General features: G+C 37.2%; 1 protein-coding gene across 29 annotated transcripts in view; it reads right to left on the reverse strand.

Moving 5' to 3' along the window:
- The window catches only part of TCF4 (transcription factor 4), a 367,386-nt gene that overhangs the window by 231,710 nt on the left and 115,531 nt on the right, over window positions 1-20,145 (reverse strand). For 27 of the 29 annotated variants that reach the window (XM_031003835.3, XM_031003836.3, XM_063699233.1 and 24 more), the window contains 2 exons: window positions 9,308-9,369; window positions 6,278-6,374 (listed from right to left, as the gene is read on the reverse strand). The exons of the other annotated variants lie outside the window; for them this stretch is intronic. In XM_031003835.3, coding sequence (XP_030859695.1) covers window positions 6,278-6,374; window positions 9,308-9,369 — 159 coding nt within the window. The remainder of the gene's footprint in view (window positions 1-6,277; window positions 6,375-9,307; window positions 9,370-20,145) is intronic. 29 annotated transcript variants of the gene reach the window in all.

Here is a 20,145-nt window from a genome sequence, read left to right on the forward strand (position 1 = left end):
GATAAAATGACATATCAGAAAGATCAATGGACCATTAGATAATAAAATTACCTCAGAGATCACCTAAAGAGCTGTTCCTCCCTCAATCTAAAGATGTGAAAACGACCTGACCAGAGGACCCACAGGCAGCTGTAGCAAAACAGAATAGAAAACTCAATTCTTGGTTGGGCGTGGTGGCTCGCGCCTGTAATCCCAGGGCTTTGGGAGACTGAAGCAGGCAGATCACTTCAGGTCAGGAGTTCAAGACCAGCCTGGCTAACATGGTAAAACCTCATCTCTACTAAAAATATAAAAATTAGCCAGATGTGGTGGGGTACACCTGTCGTCCCAGCTGCTCAGGAGGCTAAGGTGGGAGGCTCACCTGAGCCCAAGAAGTTGAGGCTTCAGAGATCATCCTACTGAACTCCAGTCTGGGCAACAGAGAGAGACTCTGTCTCAAAAAAAAAAAAAAAGAAAAGAAAAGAAAAGAAAGAAAAGAAAAAGAAGAAGGAGAAGTAGAAGAAGAAGAAAGGAAGAAGTCGAAGAAAGAAAAACTGAGTTCTCCTGACTCCTGACTACCAGCCTTAGCTCAACAATCAAGATTGCTAAAAACACCAGGGATGAGGCTCAAACGAGTCATACTTGTTAATATTTCAGGAGGGCATTTTAAATTTAACATTAAAGAAATCAAAATTCCCAAAGTAAAATCAAATAAGACCACAATTAATAATTTCCTTTCTCAGAAATTACTTGTCCCACATTGTAAGTCCAACACTTAAGAGTTGATGTCGAGATAACATCATGCTGAAAGGTGTCACTGAAAAAAAAAAAAAGAAGCACACCAAGATGTCCCTAACTAATGAACTAGCGAAGGGGCCTGCTTGTATCACTACCTAATTTCGCTGCATTTAAAAAGTGAACTAAAATTTCTAGAGCTGACATCTATATTCACAGTTCCGTTCTTAGGAAGTCACTAAAGATTATTTGACCTTTGGAACTTTCAAACATCAAATGATTGCCATTATTGTACAGGTTTTACTATTTTCTAATACACTTCTGCAAAGAACAAAATATCTAACCATGAAGTCAGGTAACATCTCATTCGTGCTTTGAAAAATTATGTTTCTTTGTAGTCATGCTTTTCCTTTGTACATTAAGGCTTCCAAAAACACTTTTCCTAGTAAAAGCTGATTCATTGGTTATTCTCTGTTTTACAATGAAGAGTAAAACTCCCTGTATTAGCATGTACTCACATTTGCTGTTTTACAAGAAGACTGTGGCACCCGCTTCTGCCACTGGGATTTGAAAACACTCACAACACTTCACCTTTATGCTGGGCTAAACTCAGGGTAGCCATAAACACTCTGAAGTAATACAAACCTAAATATTCCTGCTAGGCAAACGGAGCGGTGGAACCGAATTATAATGAGCTAGCAGCTGTCACAATATGACCACAGTAACCAAATCAAAATATCAACCGCTAACCCAGATGAGATTCAAAGGTCATCCTGTAAGCCAGCAGCTTTCTTCAGTTCTGCCTGAAACCTCAATCTAATCCAGCAGTAAAATATTCTGCTGAGCTAGGTTAGAACCCAGCAACCCTATGGCGGTAAATTATTTAATGCTCTGGGAGAGTACCATGAGTAGGACTAGAACCAAATACCACAGTAAGGAAACTGAACCATTCAAAATGGGCCATGTGAAAGCATAGCCCCGATGCTGAACTAAGCTGTAGCCAAATGTATAAAAGTATCGCTTTTCACACCCTTCAGTCACAAATGCATGTATGTAATTTTATGGGGCAACTTTCTCACTTATCCTCAATCTAGCTTTCAATCGATGCTCTGGAATAATAAAAGGAAAATGGAATGCTTGGCTCCTTCCTTGGAGCAAACAGTTTTAGCTAAAAAATATATTGTCTACCATTGTAAAAATATCTGGACAATTACCTGCAAAAGTTTAGTGCTTGACAAAGGAAAAAAAAGTTTTTTTTAATGTCCATATTCTTTCCATACACTTCTTGCCAGGATTCTCAAACTATTCCATAGCATATAAATAACCCTCTTAAAAAACCAGAAGAGTTAGACTCATCGACCCTTTCTACCATTAGCATACTCTGAAAGGTATCCAACGGACCACCTAGGAAGGTTTCATCAAATTGTTTAAAAACTGCAATGAACAAGTCTCCAATAGGTCCAGTGTACATTATAATCATTAATAATGATAGGCAGTCACAAGGAAGAAATGATTTATTTTCTCCAGATATAAAACAACGCATGGAATTTCAACTAAGGCAAAATGCAACCTGGCATGTATCTACACAATGAAAGCAACGAGTGAGTTCTTAGTAAATGTCAGGTAAAAGTATATGAATTGGTCAATGTAGGCAGTCAGTACTGACATCTCTCAACCCTGCCAACATCAAAACAACAAAGGCTATTCACACCTATTTAAAAAAAATTTAGGAGCTTGCTTTTTGTTTCTGTTAGGTTCTTCTTTAAAAGACTTACAAGTATCAACCACTAAAACCCTGTATGACAACTATAACCACAGACAGGAATACAGAACAATCTTATAAACCAAGAAATGTCATTAAGTCTTCTAGCATGATACATACATTGTGTGTATGGGTGTACATGTGTGTGCATGCATGTATAACCACACATGGGTGTTTTATTTACTTTAGGGATTCACAAACTATCAAATAGTGCATTTTTTCCACACACACAAGCTTATTTCTAAAAGAATAAATTAAAACAAACATTTTATTACTTTTTTTGAGATGGGATCTCACTCTATTGCCCAGGTTGGGGTGCAATGGCATGATGCCAGCCCACTGCAACCTCCGCCCCCTTAGCTCAAGAGATCCTCCCTCCTTGGCCTCCCAAGTAGTTGGGACCACAGAAGCGTGCCACCACGCCTGGCTAAGTTTTTGTATTTTTGGTAGAGATGAGGTTTCACCATGTTGCCTAGGCTAAAACACTTTATTACTCTTATAATTTATATCCCACTTTGCATAAATTTGAAATAGAGACACAAATGAACTAAGTTTTGGAATTTCAGTGCCAAATAGAAGTATTATGTTTAAAAATCTGTAAAATGCAAAACCATTCATGTGAAATCAAGAAGTTCAGAGTTGTAATAATGGGTTTCGTTACCATAAAAGAGGTTATAAACAAATATACTAGCAATGCCTGTTATCATTTCCCTAAAATTGTATACTGCCATAAAGAACAAAATACATAATTAATGATAATCCACTCTCAAAAGGAAAGAGTAGTCCAGTACTTTTTTCTTTCTTTGCAATAAAATAAAACCTTACTAAATGAACAGTTCACCAAAAAAAGGAAAAAAAAATCAGGTCATCTGCAGTTAATAACTCTTTCCTATAAAATTAGTGTCACTTATTTCTGTAGCAGACGCCTAATTCAGTCACAGGCTTGATTGATTTGACAATAGAGAATCTGCTCCAATAAAGTGGCTGATTTATTTCTGATGCTATAGCTTTTACCCTGATGCGACATCACAGCAGAATTAAGCCTTTGAAACAGAAACAAATACTTTGTAGTTTTAACGAAAACCAGTTAAACATTCTGAAAGTGGAGACTGGAGTGTTGTCAAACACTTATGCTAAAGTCTACTACCTTCTTTTGGTAGAAGGAAAATATCCACAAAGGTCACAACATGGGCTCTGGGTCTGGACACAAAGTGCGGTTTAGAACACAGCATATATGCTATGAGTTCAAACTGTCCCCTACACCAATAGATCTTACTTTGTTTTCATTATCATTCGTAAATTAATTGCCATTAATTTCTTGAAAATGATCTATCTTTTCTTTGTAAAGCTGTAACATAACACCAAATATGGCTCATCTGAAAAGTGGTTTCATTTTAAATAAACAGCAGCTTGGGCAAAATCAATGAGAATCTTTGTTCCCCGAATCTAGCCTTCAGATACGCAAGCCAATCAAGAAGGCATCGGGCATGTGAGAAATTATAGCGATGGGAGGAGTTTTTAACGCAGCATAAGAGTCAATTCTCTTAAAAAAAATTATTCTTCTCTAAACTAAAAATGTAAGGTATTTCATACTTGTTTCAATGTCTTTTTCTCCCTTTTCCATTTTTTTTGCATACCGCGCAATGCCCTCTCACTCTGAGGGCGACTTCCCTGACCCCAGTCTGACACTGCGCCGTTAATGTCAGATAAACCATTTAGCCCAAGCACAATTCTTTTCTGTGCAAAAATCTGCTTGAGGTGGAAAATGTAGCAGTTTGTAAACAATAAAGAGCCATGTTTCAAACCAGACAGCTTATCTAACAGAGAAGTCCTTTCACTGGGAACAGTGGGTGGGGGCCTCGTGGACATAGTAGCATTTCCTATCACAATGCAGGAGACTGTCTTGGTCTCCATATTTAAGAGTTTAATGGGAAGGAGGGCAGACAGGATAAAAGAGCAAAGCTGACATGGATTTGCAGCCTAAACAACAACTAAGTGAAAAGAATCAGCTCTCTCCGCTCTAGACTGTCAGGCCACTTATATTTTAAATACTATTTGGGTTGAAAAACTAATTTGATTTGTAAAGCAGTTGCCCATGAGGAAACATGAACAGAACAATCATTTAATCTGTTTGTACTGCTTGGTGTATTCTGTAATATTAATTTATCAAGTTGTTCTTTAGAGTTAAAATTTTTTTCACATAGATAACATAAGCGTCTCCCTATGAGTATTTATTTATTCTATTTTTCTTACTGTAGCTCATTGGAGGATCATTTTAGGACCCAAGGAAGTTAGTATATTATTTAGGTGCTACTTCTCAAGACTATATTTTCAAATGAATCTTTTATTCTAAGTGGTTCTGTGGAGATGAATAGAGAAGCAAGGGTGTTAGAAATAAAATCATAACTATTGACACTGAAGAGTCAAAAGCTGCCTTTTAAAATCTAAGTTGATAAATATATCTGGTCACCTGTATCTACATATCCTGAGAACAAGAAACAATGCACCTTTCTATCAACAACTGATAAAGAACTGGGATTCCTGTTTGAGTTACAATGTTAAAACGTAAATATGAAATTTACTACTTTGATGGCAAAAATAGCACAAAAATAAGAACATTCTATGACCAAAACCAACTTTGTGGTTCTCAAAGTTGGTAAGATACTCAAAGGCACGAACATATGATGTTACCCATTAAAAATAAGTTGTTAGTATTTATCTGCTTTGACTATTTTGTGTTAAATATCTGAAATCCATTTAGATGGATTTGATGGTGATTTTTCAAAGAATGCCTGAGATTCAAGGACCTGAAATAACTGGTATAGCTTCCAAAGCTTAAAATCATGACATTCTTTAGAAGCATTTGCAGTTATGGTCTCAGAAAAATATAATCATCGCTGTGTGTTTTCCTTGGAGCGTTGTCCAACAGATTGTACCAAGAAATTTAACTTCACTTATTGACAGATTCTCAAGAGAATTTGGCCAGGTTGAGAGATTTACTAATATTGTTAAGAACTCATGTTTACTAGAACAAAGATCATTTTTTTTTTTCAATCAAAACTAAAGTAGCCAGCTATTGGGACCTTTTAAGCCATTAGGAATCATCTTTTCATTGCTCAAGTTACTGCTGTTAAACAAACATCCCTACAGGATAGCCAAAAGCAGAAAAACATGCTGAGGATGCCAGGATGAATGGCATGCCGGAGATTCACAGACAGCCTCAAACTAACAGGTAACTTGCTTTAGTAAAGCAGGATGGGGTCTGCCTAGGCCATTAGCACTAAAGTTCACGCCTTGATAAATATACAATCAGATTTTACAATTCAACTTGAATGCACTACTCTGATTTAAGCACACTAAGCCCATTAACACCATTTATTTTCATAACCCCTTTAGCAGAAATCACAGTTAACACTGACTATATATCACTGCCAACCAACAAGCCCAGTGATATTTTTATTCTAAATATTCACCACTTTGACTTCATCTACCTTAACTTAGGAAACTACTGATACAACATTGAAACTGTGGTCCGTGCTTTAGGTCTAAGGAAAACAAAATTTCCACGTAGATTCAGTATCACTAAAAGCATTTCATTCCATATGGTTGTAAAACTTAATCCTTAATGCACTATTACCAAACACAGACTGCCAATCCTCTCTGCAATTTAAGATTATTACAAGTGAACTGACTAAATATCCAAGTTTCTAAAAGCAGAACCTCTGTCTAGGACATGGTTTTACCTTCTATAGTAAAACATAAGCATTCAAAAAGTGTAAGTTAATTTAAAATGGGTCTTACTTTGTATTCTGGAATTGACAAAAGGTGGAGAGAGATTGTCATGTGACCCAAGGTCCCTGCTGGTCATGTGGTCATAGGGAGTCCCATCTCCATAGTTCTGTAAATAAAATGACAGTGTAAGTCATTATTTTATATTATATACAGCACATAAACAAACATAGCCCCACTACCAAAACTTCTCCCCTCCAAAGAAATTGGAGTCCACTATTCCCTCCCTGGAACTTCACTAGAAGGAATCTGCACTTCCACAGGTATAGTGGCTAAAAGAAAGCTCTAGAGTCTACGAAGTCCAAATTTTCCTCATAATAGCTGAGAAATCTTAGGAGTAATAATAATGGTATCAATTGCATGGAGTTGTTGACATGATTAAATAAAATAGTGTATGTAAAACACCAGACACATATAAAGTATATTGCTTATGTTAAAAATTATTATTTTAATAAGGCCACATTAAAGCAAAATTGTGCCACAAGGGAAAATTAGGCATAGCATGCAATGAATTGCTTTTCAAAGACCAAGATAGAGCCATTCAAACAATAACATTTGGTGTTAGGATACTGAAGTTTCAATGTTTTATTATAGTTACTATTGCGGTATTGTGGTTGTAAGAGAACTAGATTGTCACATAAGTAATTAACACATAAGAAAGTTAAGAATATTAGGGTTTAACTATGATATGAACATCAAAACATTAGCATAAATTAGCATTTCTGGAGTTGGACAAAGTATGTCACAAAAAACAACCAGTTGTAAAGCAGACAAATTTTGACAGAAATATTTCATTATTACAATCAGCTTATTGTTTTAAGGGGAATTTAAAATTAAAACAATGTTCTTAAGCTGTCCAGTTACTTAATTTTAATGGGGAAATTTGATAACACAATAGGAAAGAGTTAAAATCATCTATACTACATGGTTCAACTTTTAGTCTACTAAAGTGCATAAAGTGACCAAAAAGGGGGGAAAAAGTCATTCTGCTCAGCTGGTGGAACTGCCCATTAAAGTCTAAGTCAAATTTACTCAGAGGTATCGGTTGCATGTGAGCCAAAGGGCAAAATCTGCCCACACAAAAGAGAGGGCTGCTGCATGAACAAGGAAAAGACACATCCCCTCAACCTTAAGGAAAACAACCCCGTTCTCAATCACCTTTCCTCATGTATAACAATTAACTTGACTGATACTGTAATCAAATGCTGCCAACATGTCCATCTATAAAAAGAGGCTACATTTTAAATACCCATCATAGTACACTCACTCACTCTATACCAGGCATTGCATAATGCTAATTATCACTTATTAAGTGTCCTCATCCTAGATAGTGTACTAAAAGCTTAATATATATTATCTAATTTAATCCTCAGCACAGTGCTGTAAGGTAGACACTATCCCCATGTTAAGATGAAAAAAGAGAGACCTTGAAAGTATGCCTGGGTATAAATCTGCCACAAATGATTTGTCTCATGCAAACTTCTGGATTTAGAAAATATAAATTACACTAAATTGGTTTGAAATTATTCACCAATATATTCCTTGAGAAAAATGGCAGGACAGCTAACAAAAACCAAAAGCTAGTTAGTTTTAATCCTAAATTAAGATGATTCTAAACAGACCTTGTTTTCTGAAACACAATTAAAAGTACCATGTGTACTGAATGGAGAAATCATAAGAAATTGTGAAAATCTGGATGAACTAAACAATTGAGGGGAGTTCTATGATCTCCACTTGCTGTCAAGGGGAATGGATTTATTTCTGCAAGTGCAGACTGTAACATGAGGAGGAGGAAAGATTTCCTCAACCCATCCATATAAAGCATTAGAATGTCAAGCTCGACAGCTGGTGTAAGGGCTCACAAAGTTACTGGTAAGCTTAGAGATCCTGCTGTACCCTGAACACTAGACTAAGGATCACAATGCCAAGGACAGGTGGAAATGTCTAGCTCTGACTTGCTGAAATGCCCTCATTTTGACAGCTTGATTAACTTCCCTGCCTCTTATGCCAAAATGGAACCTTCCCCCAACCCAAATTTGTGTGAACACTTACAGTAAAATGTTACCCTCCCTGCAGAATGCTTCCTCTATATATAGCTGGTTGGGAAAGGAAGACATGCTGGTTTTACCATGTACACGAAGTGTACTTTTAATCTGGGGCATTGTATGTACATCATAAAAACTGACATGGATTTTAGAGGGCCTAGCAATGATTCAGTTAAAGAAATTTCATACAAAATCATGAATATTTAAACTGGAAGAAACACAGATGATCCTCTGGCTCTACTTCCTCATTTTGCAAAATAGGAAAATGAGGACCCAAGAGGTGAAATGACATGCCCAAGATCATATACATACAAGAAACACATATTGCTTAACCACCCACCCAACTCTTATTCCATGGTCTTCCTATTACATTCCTATTACATTATATTCCTTGGGTCTTCCCCAAGAAACAATCAACGCATGTAAGAAAACTGTGGAGAAGAATAGCAAAAAGTTGAGGGCAAATAAATGAATGATCCATCTAGTGATCAAAGTCCCTACTGGTGGAATGATAACATGTCTACATAGCGAAATCAACTCAGATTCAGTACGTAGATTATACCGGTAGGATAGAACTTCATAGTGTATCTTTGGGATTATTCAGTAGTCTATTCACACCAATACATTATAGGGATATTAGGAATTTTTTTTAATTTTTTCATCTACAACAAATAGCATTATGTAATATGGATCAATAACTGACAAAAGAAAGACCAAACATGTAACGAAGGAGTTTTCTTCTGGTTAGCAGAAGTGGAACAGGTGTCAAATTGAATAACAGCATCCAATAAGAGAATGGGGGAAAAAAATTCCAAAGTCAAGCTGATCCTCATTAAACTTAGTATGCACATATATGCGTGTGTGTTTGTGTGCGTGTGCATGCCCATGCCTGTGTGTGTGTGTGTGTGTGAGAGACAGAGAGAGAAACACACCTTCTGTTTGTCAGTTTACATATGTGGGATGTCTGGTTGTGGGAGAAAAGATTAGATATACTTACCCTGGATGGGCTTGGATGTCCTCCATTCCCCCAGGACCCTGAGCTACTTCTGTCTTCTACATCTAGGGACAAGAGAAAAGTTCTTTAGGCTTTCTTGCAGTAATTTTTTCTTTTTGTATATGCACTTTTAAATTAATGTTTCAAATTAATCTCCTGTTGCCTTTAATTAAGAACCAGGCACAGGGCTACCATGATGATAGTGGCTTCTGACCCATCTACTTAAATTAACTCATTTAAATTCACAGTAGAAATGAACTGGACCCTCAGGAACCAGAGGTATGAACATAAAAATTACTTCCATCCTTCACAGTGTTTGATAGCCTCAGTTTTTATAGATGTGAAACTGTACTTAAAGTTTTATTACAATCTTTTGGATAAAATAAGTTTAAAAATGCACTAACATAACTTTAATGCAAAAAAAGTTAAATTAAGGTAAATATCCACACTAACACCTTTAGCATCCTCGCCATAATGCTCTTGGATCCTTTTTGTTCCATAGCCCAGGCTTATCACAGAAGACACCAGACATGCAACAGAAAATGAGACTGAGAAAGTATTCAGTAGTCTATTTCCACCAGCACATTACAGGGATATTAGGACTGAAACAAAACTTTTTTTTAGGTTAAGACAATACTGTCTCTGTCTTTCTTTTTTTTTTTAAACTAGACATACCATTTGGTCTACAATCCTTAATCTGGGTTTTGATATGTGGAAATGAATGTGGTTATTCCATTATAAAGCAATGTTTTGTTTTGATAGATGACAGTGAAAAGACCTACATGAACCATCGAAAAGTTGGAATTCTAAACTCAATACCAGCGAAGTTTTAATGCTGAGTAGATTACGAAATGTTCCATCCACGCTCCAAATGGCAAATACGCAGGATGGAAAGTCTAACAGCTAAGTTACCATATTAATTGCTTAAAACATAAAAGTGTTTTAAAGATCAGTTGCTCTATATTTAGAAATGGCTGTGAGATTTTTGATGAAAGGGCCTTCATAAGTATAAAAAGTTTCACTGTTATATTATTTTGATCACGGCTGATAACAGACGGCCATCACAAACACCCTCTGACAGAAGTGGAGGAGGAAGTGTGAAACTATGGTTCAGGAGACACAATCCCATTTATTGTGTTTCCTCACATTTCAGTGATACTGTTTATTCTCTTAATGCTCTACTGTCATTCCTTTTATTAGTACTGCTATTTTATTATCAGCAGAAGTAATCATAGTATAATTAATTAATTTATTTTGGGATACAGTAGAGTACATAGTGTTTCAGAATATCTTAAGAGATAGAAAAGCAACAACAACTAAGTTATTACCACTAAATTAACTTCTCTCTCTTTTTCTTTTAATGACAAATATTATTTCACTTCCTTTTAGTTGGTGCTTCAGCAGATAACACAAACTGCAAACAGATGTCCCCTATGGACAGTTAAAATCAGTGCACTGTGAGCTTCAAGGCATGTCAAGAAAGCTCTCGGGACTGCACCAAGCCTAGAGAAAAGGTGTAAAACCTTCCCTAGATCTGCTGTTTAACAATCCAACATGCTGGCCTATTCTGTATATGTTGAACTGAAGCACACAAAGAAGCTACTTACAACCCTCTGGGATTCACACATAAATAAATTTTGTAGCCTACACGGTTCTCTTAATTCTTAAACAAAAACCAAATATTTTCAGCCAAAATAAAAAGTGTATAAATAACAAAATCTCTCAACCACTGCAAGCTTTTAAAAGTCTGGCGCATCTTGACTTTCTTTTCACCTATAACAGCCAGCTTGGATTCATTTGAGAGATTTCTCCTCTTGAATTTGGCCAAAAAGTAATGGAGGAACAGATTTGAATCCCTATAAGTACCATAAGATTTCAAATTGTTTGGACTCATTTTATCTTTTCAATTTTAAAAGAGGATTTTAAACATGAAAAGTAGGCAGAGACTTGGAGGAAATAGGACGCTACTGCCAGGTCAGTGGGGGCTTTTGCATCCCAAAGGACATTTGGCAAAGCCACCCAGGAGACAGTTTTGGTTGTCACAATTTGGGTGTTGCTAGTGGCATTGATCACATAGAGGCCAAGAGTTGCTATTAAATATCTTGTAAATGCACAAAACAGCTCTCCACAGTAAGAAATACCCTGTGCAGGGCGCAGCAGCTCACACCTGTGATACCAGCACGTTGGGAGGCTGAAGCAGAAGGATTGCTTGAGGCCAGGAGTTTGAGACCAGCCTGGGAAACACGGTAAGATTCTGTCGCTACAAAAAATTTTTAAAATTAGCCAAGTGTGGTGGAACTTGCCTGTAGTCCTAGCTAATTGGAGGGGCCGAGGCAGGAAGATCCCTTGAGCCCAGGAGTTCAAGGTTACAGTGAACTACGATTGTGCCACTGCACTCCAACCTAGGCAACTAAATGAGACCCTATCCCTAAAAATATATATATATTTTTGGTGTTCTGACCCCAAAAAAAATTGTGTTGAGATTGAGAAGCCCTGTGCTAGAGCAAAAGGAATCAAGTTGGAGAAAAGATGTATTAAAATTTGATTTATAATTTAGTAAGAACTCTTATTAAATACACAGTTTTTCTTATGCACTTTAAGCCAGACTTGAGCTGGAATGTACCAAGAGACCTTCATATACATCTTCTGTCCACAGAAAAAAGGAAAAGTAATGGTCAACCAAGCAGCCTGCTAATTAGCAGGCAGATAAAACACATCAAAACTTGAGTATTCCCAACTGGGCAATTTCAAAAGCGAGCAATCCACTAATTAAAAATGCTGGAAGTCTAGCTTTTTCAAAGCAGGTTAAATACTGGCTGGGTTCCTTCACAAATAGATTCCTGACCAATCGGATCTGACTGCTCTTTTTCCACCCTTTCCCATTTCCATCTTTCCCACTTCCTGACCTCACGCTGCTGCACCTTTCTTTCTTTGATTGCTCTCTGTTGAACAGGCTTCCCCTTCCCTTGGTCTCCTGCTCGATCTCAAGGATGATGACAAATCACTAGCTCTCCCAAACCTAATAAATAGAATAATCATATGAATTCTAATTATATTTTATCTTTGAAAAAAATCTATAGGACCGGTGCTCATTTATCCATATCCATAGAAGACACTATAAACTAGTGTCTTCCATAGCATGCGCAATGGTAATTCATAATGAATGTAAACATGTTACTTTGAAGTCATTTTCCTCCATCTTCCCTCTCCTTGAACTTTGTCAGGCCTGCCCCTTAGTTAGCCTTTCCTCAATAACTATTCCAGTGCACCACCAAGTGCATTTCAAAGTGTATCCGCCACCTGAATCACCTGTATGCCCATTTTTAAATTGGCTTATTAGGGTCCATCTCACATCTACTCAGTCTGGAACTCTGGGGGTGGGCTGAGAAAACTGTTTTTAACAGGTCCCCAGGTAACTTTTATGCACACAGGAGTTTGAGAACCACAGGACTACTCCACTGTAACACAAGACAAACGCATGCCCCACACCACCAAGAGCAGCCTCTCTCACTCCATATCTTAAAATTGCTGTCTGGGTTGCTGGCTTCAGCAGCATTCACTATACACCTCCATCACATGAGCATCCAAGAAGTTCTTGTCCACACTCATTTTCATGTAAACCTTGCACAGGGCCTACACCTGGCCATTCCTTACTCCTGCTAGGGTACCAGGACACTGCATGGTCTTTTACACCACCATGTTTTTGTAACTGCTATTCCTTCTGCCTAAACTGTTCCTCACCTCTCAAAGAAAGAGTAACAGCTCACATGTGGTGAGCCTGAATGTATGTCAGACACTGCGCTAAACTCTCAAATGCCTTACTAGTATTCTGGTTTTATATATGAGAAAACTGAGGCTCAGATGGGTTAGAAAACTTGCCCAAGGGATCAGGAAATGGCAGAGCTTGGACACAAAAGGAGGCTGAAGCTCTGCCCACTGCTGTAAAGACTCCCCAGTAAGAATGTCACGTCTCTGTCTAACCAGCTGAACGTTCCCTCCTGTCACTTCTCCCCACGCAGAGTGAATATATTTATTTGGGAGTTTATACCCACTCTTGTGTCCACAAAAGATTACAGAAACACATACAACACAAAATATACGAAGTCAATATTTGAAGGAACCAAGCGACTGCAAAATAAAAGTAGCAGAACAGTAAGGCCAGAGGTATGATGAGTTTATCAAAATGCACACAGTGAAGGACTGGCTATTTGCTAGAGGTGGGTCAAAACTTTAGAAGCTATTAAGTAGACAAAGCAGAGACGGTAACAAGATTGACAATTACCATCAGATAAAAACACACAAAGTGTCCAGGAGAAGCATACCTAATCCTGGTATTAAGCCAGACAGAAAATACCTGTGAGCTCCCAAAACAGAGGACAGAATATCCCATAGCAGCCCATAGTATCAACAGTAGGCACAATGATAAAACTTGTATGGCTGGCTCAATACGATAGTTCAGCAAGTACACAGAATTTATTATCCAAATAACCATGTGAATATATATACAGCTATAGAGCTATATACTTATATCATACCCAACTGTGATGTACGTTTATTATAGGAAAGAAACATACTTGACACAAATAACATCTTGTGTGGTACTGTACAATGGTGGGCTCATTAGTTCTTTATTGAAATGAGTTAAAACAGCAGAAAGTGAAAAGTAAGATAATATTGTGGTATGAGAAGTGTTTACATATAGAGGTGAGACTAAACAATATACAGGAAATAGATGTGTGAAATCCATTAAGGCAACATAGTGACAAATGAAAAACTGCCTGGGATGAAGCTGCTGAATCTATTTAGTTCTCGCCCCCCCTTGTTCTATTGCCACCCTTTTTCCAAGATGGGAGAATAAAGAGAAAGATATTACCCTGGGCAAAAAGAAAGGAAGAAAGCAAGTAGATGATAGAAATTCCTGTTCCAAAAGACTGAAATGGGCTCAGTTCAAGATTTTTCTAATTTCTTATTTTACCCTAAACCAAGATAGATTTAGTAACTCTTCCATGGGATTGCTGGCTGCTTTAGGAGGCAATCTGAAAATCCACAAATTTTCATCTTATTTGATTCATTCTGCATGAGTCCCCTCTACAGTGCCTGACATATTGGTCGGGTGCAATGGCTTATGCCTGTAATCCCAGCACTTTGAGATGCCGAGGCGGGCAGATCAGCTGAGGTCAGGAGTTTGAAGCCAGCCTGGCCAAAATGGTGAGACCCCATCTCTACTGAAAATACAAAAATTAGCCGGGCCTGGTGGTGGACGCCTGTAATCCCAGCTACCCAGGAGGCTGAGGCAGGAGAATTGCTTGAACCCAGGAGGTGGAAGTTGCCGCGAGCCAAGATCGAGCCACTGTACTCCAGCCTGGGTGACAGAGCGAGACTGTCTCAAAAAAAAATAATAAATAAAGTATTTGACAGATCAGTGCCAAAACACAACAGTTTGGGCAGAACTATGACCAAACACTCTATTTAGGGGAAAGATGTTCAGACATAATTCTTACCTTCTGCGATTTCCCATCCACATTCATTAAACTTGTAATCCGATTACTCAAAGCTCCACTTTGCTCTTGTGGTCAGCAAGATCAAAACTATAAGACAGACTAGACAAACTTTAGAAAACACAGCACTGGGAGTTGGGATAAAGAGCTGGATTTCAGCAGGGACTCTGCAGTGACCAGTTCTCTGGTCTGAGCAAGTCACTGGCCTCTCCGTACTCATTTTTGTGAACTACGAAATAAGCAAGTTTGATTTCCATTCTTGGAAATAGGGCAGGCTAGTATATTTGGACAACTCTCCCACAGAAAACTAAAAATGATGGATAACAGTTTTTTGAAAAATTTTAAAATACTGAGCAGACAAGATAACAAGGAATCAGGGAGCCAAAATCAAAGTGAAGGCTGGAACCCAGGGAAGAAGAAAACACATTTTTTGCCCTGGGGACATCTGTCAGCCTTGAAAATGTAATGGCCTCTTGAGTCAAGGAGAATAGAAGTGAAAACCCAAGACATACCCCAAAGTCAGTATTCTAACAGAAGATAAGGGGATGATAGTATTTGCAAGATTAAGGAGTTATTGTTAAAGTAAATGAATTAACTAACATTTGTTAAACACTTAGGAAAGTACTTGATCCGTAGTAAATATCTACCATAGTCACCGATATTTATCATGAGTGCCTAATTTAATAATACCCTCCAATATCTAAGAAAATCTGAGCCTTACATTTTTATGACACCTTGTTCTGCTAAACAGTCAGTGATTTTTAAATACTCTCCTGGATCTTAGAAACACCCAAAACGTTTAGGTTAAACAATCCTACTTTCTCCGTGACCCTGTATAACACTATCAGAGTGAGAATTCAGTAAGCATTAGATTTATTCAGTGGCTTAGTTTACCATTAGAGTATTCTCTTTATATCTCAGTGTACTTCTATGTGTAATACACAAATGACATGTTGTCAGAAGTTATGTATGCTGATCAGAGTCCCAAGCTAAGAACACAGACTAAATACCATGTAACTTTCAGCTTGATTTGAAATAAACAAGTATGAGAGTTACCTAGATTGATTTGACGTAGAGCTGTGTAGTTGTCCTTTCTATACTCTGAGCCTACAACATGCCAATCACCCAGGACCCTAGAGTTTTATGAAATCAGAAAAATGCCTAAAATGGTATTTTGCATTGCTCTAAGTCTACAGATTCCTGCTCTTGTAGAAATATATTGATTTCTTAATAAAAATTTCAACACATTCAGAATGCGTTCAGAGATAGGATGTCAAGTTCTTCCAGGAAAGATAATCGTTCTGAAACACGATGAAGTCTACGCTGCCTCAAAACCTTCTTCCTGCAACAACAGACACTATTAAATATCCTCCACACCATTATGGAGACTCACAGACTGCGTACATCTGTGGCTCCTACTAATTTCCTAGTCCAGGAAGAACCCTTGGCTGAGCCCTCACACAAACTGAGATGGCATATGCTCTCCGTCAGTGCCAGATGAATTTAGAGTTCAAAATATTTCATCAGCAAAGAGCGTGTTAAGGATGTGCACATTTTCATTAGCACCCAGTATAATAAGAGCTCTAAGTAGAGTAATTTGAAGTCCAATTTGAGTACTATTACGGACATAGGAAGAGTTGAGGAGATTCAAATATTGACAGATGATGTCCACACAAGCATGATTGTTTCTGTTTTCTATTAGACATAAGAAATGGTGCTTCAGAATGAGTGATCTGGGCACTAACAAGAAACTTGACAAGAAGCTTCCAGCACTTCCCAAATCTGACTAAGCAAAGGATGAGGGTTGTGTCAATGCTTCCCACACAAATGTTAAGATGTGTCAGGCCAGGTGCGATGGCTCACGCCTATAATCCCAGCACTTTGGGAAGCCAAGGCAGGTGGATTATGATTTGATTACTCAAAGCTCTACTTTGCTTATGTGGACAGCAATCAAAACTATCAGACTAGAAAAAGTGAGGCCAAGAGTTCGAGATCAGCCTGGGCAACATGGTAAAACCCATCTCTACTAAAAACACAAAAATTAGCTGGGCATGGTGGTGCACACTTGTAGTCCCAGCTACTCGAGAGGCTGAGGCACTAGAATCACATGAACCCAGGAGGTGGAGGCTGCAGTGATCCAAGATTGTGCCACTGCACTCCAGCCTCGGTGACTGAGCAAGACTCTGTCTCAAAAAAAAAAAAAAAAAAAAAAAAGATAAGTCAAATATAAAGAATACAGACCTGGGCTTTCCATTTTCAGATGACTGCTGTCAACTCTGGCTTTCTCAGAGCTAATGGATTTCCTAACCAAATAAATCTGAAACTCAAAGGTCAAGCATGAGATCATCTTAGAGTATTTTTCATATGATAAGAAAAGTTAAAGGGTAGATATGCTGGTGAGAAAGTATAGTAGGAAAAAAGTGTTTGCAGACAATTACTGCAATATTTTAGCCTTAATTAACATCCAACTTAAACTTCCATTAATAAGTCCTTTAAAACAGTATTATTTTCCTTAAGTTCAAAATAAACTGTTTTTCAAAAATGAACACTAAATTTCTGCTGCTTAAGATATGGAGTTAATTCCATTGTGTGCTGTCATAAACAGGGAAAGCATCTTCCTATAACATAAAATTCAGATAATGAGAAAGTAACAAAATGAAGTAGGTAACTGTTATGTTACAAATATGTCAGTGGTGTTCCTTATATTGAAACTCAGAAATCTTTTTGAAGCTCAAGGTGGTAAACAGTTACATTATGCAACTGAACCAAACGTACATTGAAGCCTTTATATTAATTTATATATTTGGAGGTGTCAACGATCATCTAACTTGAATTATACCCTAGCTTGAATATATAATGTGAAATGCTGAGAGATGAGTGCCATTTAGCAACCTTTCAAGTGTATGGGACTGGCTAGCTGGGGTCTTCCTCTTGAAGAGAAGTTAGTCGTTTGGGGATCCTACCTTTTAAAGCAATATCCTACAAATAAGAGCCATGAATAACTCAAGCAAGAGTATAATGTGAACTATATATACCTTCTTTGACTTTTCGAAATGTGACCAATCTAAAAGCACTTAAAAATCAGTCTTAACTAAGACAGTTTTCTTGGAGAGTAAACATTTCGAATTGCGTGAGAATAACAATTGGAAGTAAGTTACCATATCTGAAGACTTTGAAAAAAAAAAATCAAAGTACCATCTAACTTCAACATTACACAGACAAGCTTCAAAGTACTTAAATAAATGTGAAAATACTGCAAGGAAGTTTTTAAGTAGGTGTTTGGCACCTCCTAAAGACATATCACCTTCTAAAGATATATCACAGAGTGCAAGAAATAAAAGGTAGATACTTTAGAAAACAAAGCGCTAAACAACTAAGGAATCATTTAAGAATATGCTTCATTTCCTAATAAAACTGAATATATACCTCTGATAATGTCTACATGTAATTACACGTGTATTTTTCAAACCATACATGTAATATTTATAGTGCAAAATCCATAATATTGTAATGACTTCAGATATACAAATTGGTATTTAAAATGCCTATTTGGTAAATAATTTATTGAATTTATTCTTGGGAGAGGTTAGCCAACATGAAACATGGAACTGTTTCCTCTTTTCTTCTTTTCTTTCCTGATACCTCTTTTCTCCCGAGGGTGACATTTGTGAGGTTCTGAGAAGGGGAGGCTGGCTTAATTGAAATATTTGTAAGCTGTAATTGCTCTGCCTAACCACAATGGTCTACTTCTCCCAAACGGCATTCTTTCCTCTTGCTTTCTCCTTTTTCTTCTATTTCCTTTTATACTTTAACAAAATCTACTTCTCCTGTTTGTTTTATTGTCATTTCCTATTCCAGATGCTTGACTAATATTGGTGAAGTCAATAGTTTTACATATTCAAAACTCCTCCCTAAAATCCAGTTTTCCAGCACAACCCCTTTTGCTTAAAATACTCACTCCCATAAACTGATTTTCATTTTACCCTTTCAACATGGCAATCCTTCCACCTATGTTTAACACTGCAGCCTATGACCTGGCAATGACAAATGATCAATCTTGCATGTTATCTTCAGGGGTCATGTCTTAGTTTTAGGCCAATTTTCTCTGTATTTAGGCTCAAATGTGCAAACCACACTATATTACTCTGCAAAACATCAATGAGAAGGCTTAATTAAGTAACACTGACAGATAAATCCATTTCTTTCATAGTAATCAAATCAAAGCAGGTTGACATAACACAGGAACTTAATGCAGTTATTCCCTTGTAATTGGAAAAAGGCCCTTTACTTCTCATTAAAGCAATCTTCTGGGTACTGGCATAATAAGGAGGCTCAGAGCTTTAATACCGCCCTATAAAAGTCTCAAGATACAGACCCCTTAAGCAAACAAGCCAGATTATCTAATTCCTTGATCACAGCAGAACATGCAGTTCCTACTGTTTTAAACTACTAATTCTTTATCTCTCCTACAATTAAAAAGAGGTAAATTAGTATCAAACACATATAATGAAAATCTGTAAAAATGCATAAACTGTTTACAGTTGTATAAATCTACCTCCACATGTATTTGAAGGGAAGCAGTCTATTAAAATGAATTTGAAATACTTTACACATCTGAAATTGTAATAGCTTGGATCACGGGAAAATCTATTTTACTCCATGGGCTCAATAGGACATGTATTGCCTAAATTTACAGTGTGATACTTAACCATACAGTACAACCTTGTTCATCAGAATTGTAAGAGAATGAAAGTTTTAGTAAAGCATTTAATTTTTGTGGTATGAAAAAAATATTAAGTCATCCAGTCAACTGTAGGCTGCTCTTACTCATTTAAACTCCAGAAAAAAATGCGACAATATTATACCATGTTCATATCCCCAAACTAAATAAAATAAATTTCCACTCTTTCAATTCCAATTTTGAGGGTGTTTCTATTACTTATTTATTGGCACCTGACCAATCTTGAAATGATTCCAGCAACTCTTTCTAAAAGGATAATTTATAATCTAGGCACTACATGGTGATCTCCAAATGGTGGCTGATCACCCAAATACTCCAAGGAACCTCATAAAAAACACAGATAGCCTAGCCCCACCTGGGAACTGATCAAGAAAAGATCAAGGGCTGAAGTCAAGGAAAATGTATAATTTTTTCATTCTTCCCATGTTTTGTATTTTTATTTTTTTCAAGTTTTGGGGTTTTTGTTTGTTTTGTTTGTTTGTTTTTGAGACAGGGTCTCGTTCTGTCACCCAGGCTGGAGTCCAGTGGCACAAACACAGCTCACCACAGCCGCAACCTCCCAGGCTTAGGAGATCCTCCCAATTCATCCTCCCAAGTAGCTG

Source organism: Gorilla gorilla, chromosome 17 (genome assembly GCF_029281585.2).
Source record: "Gorilla gorilla gorilla isolate KB3781 chromosome 17, NHGRI_mGorGor1-v2.1_pri, whole genome shotgun sequence".
NCBI lineage: Eukaryota > Metazoa > Chordata > Mammalia > Primates > Hominidae > Gorilla > Gorilla gorilla.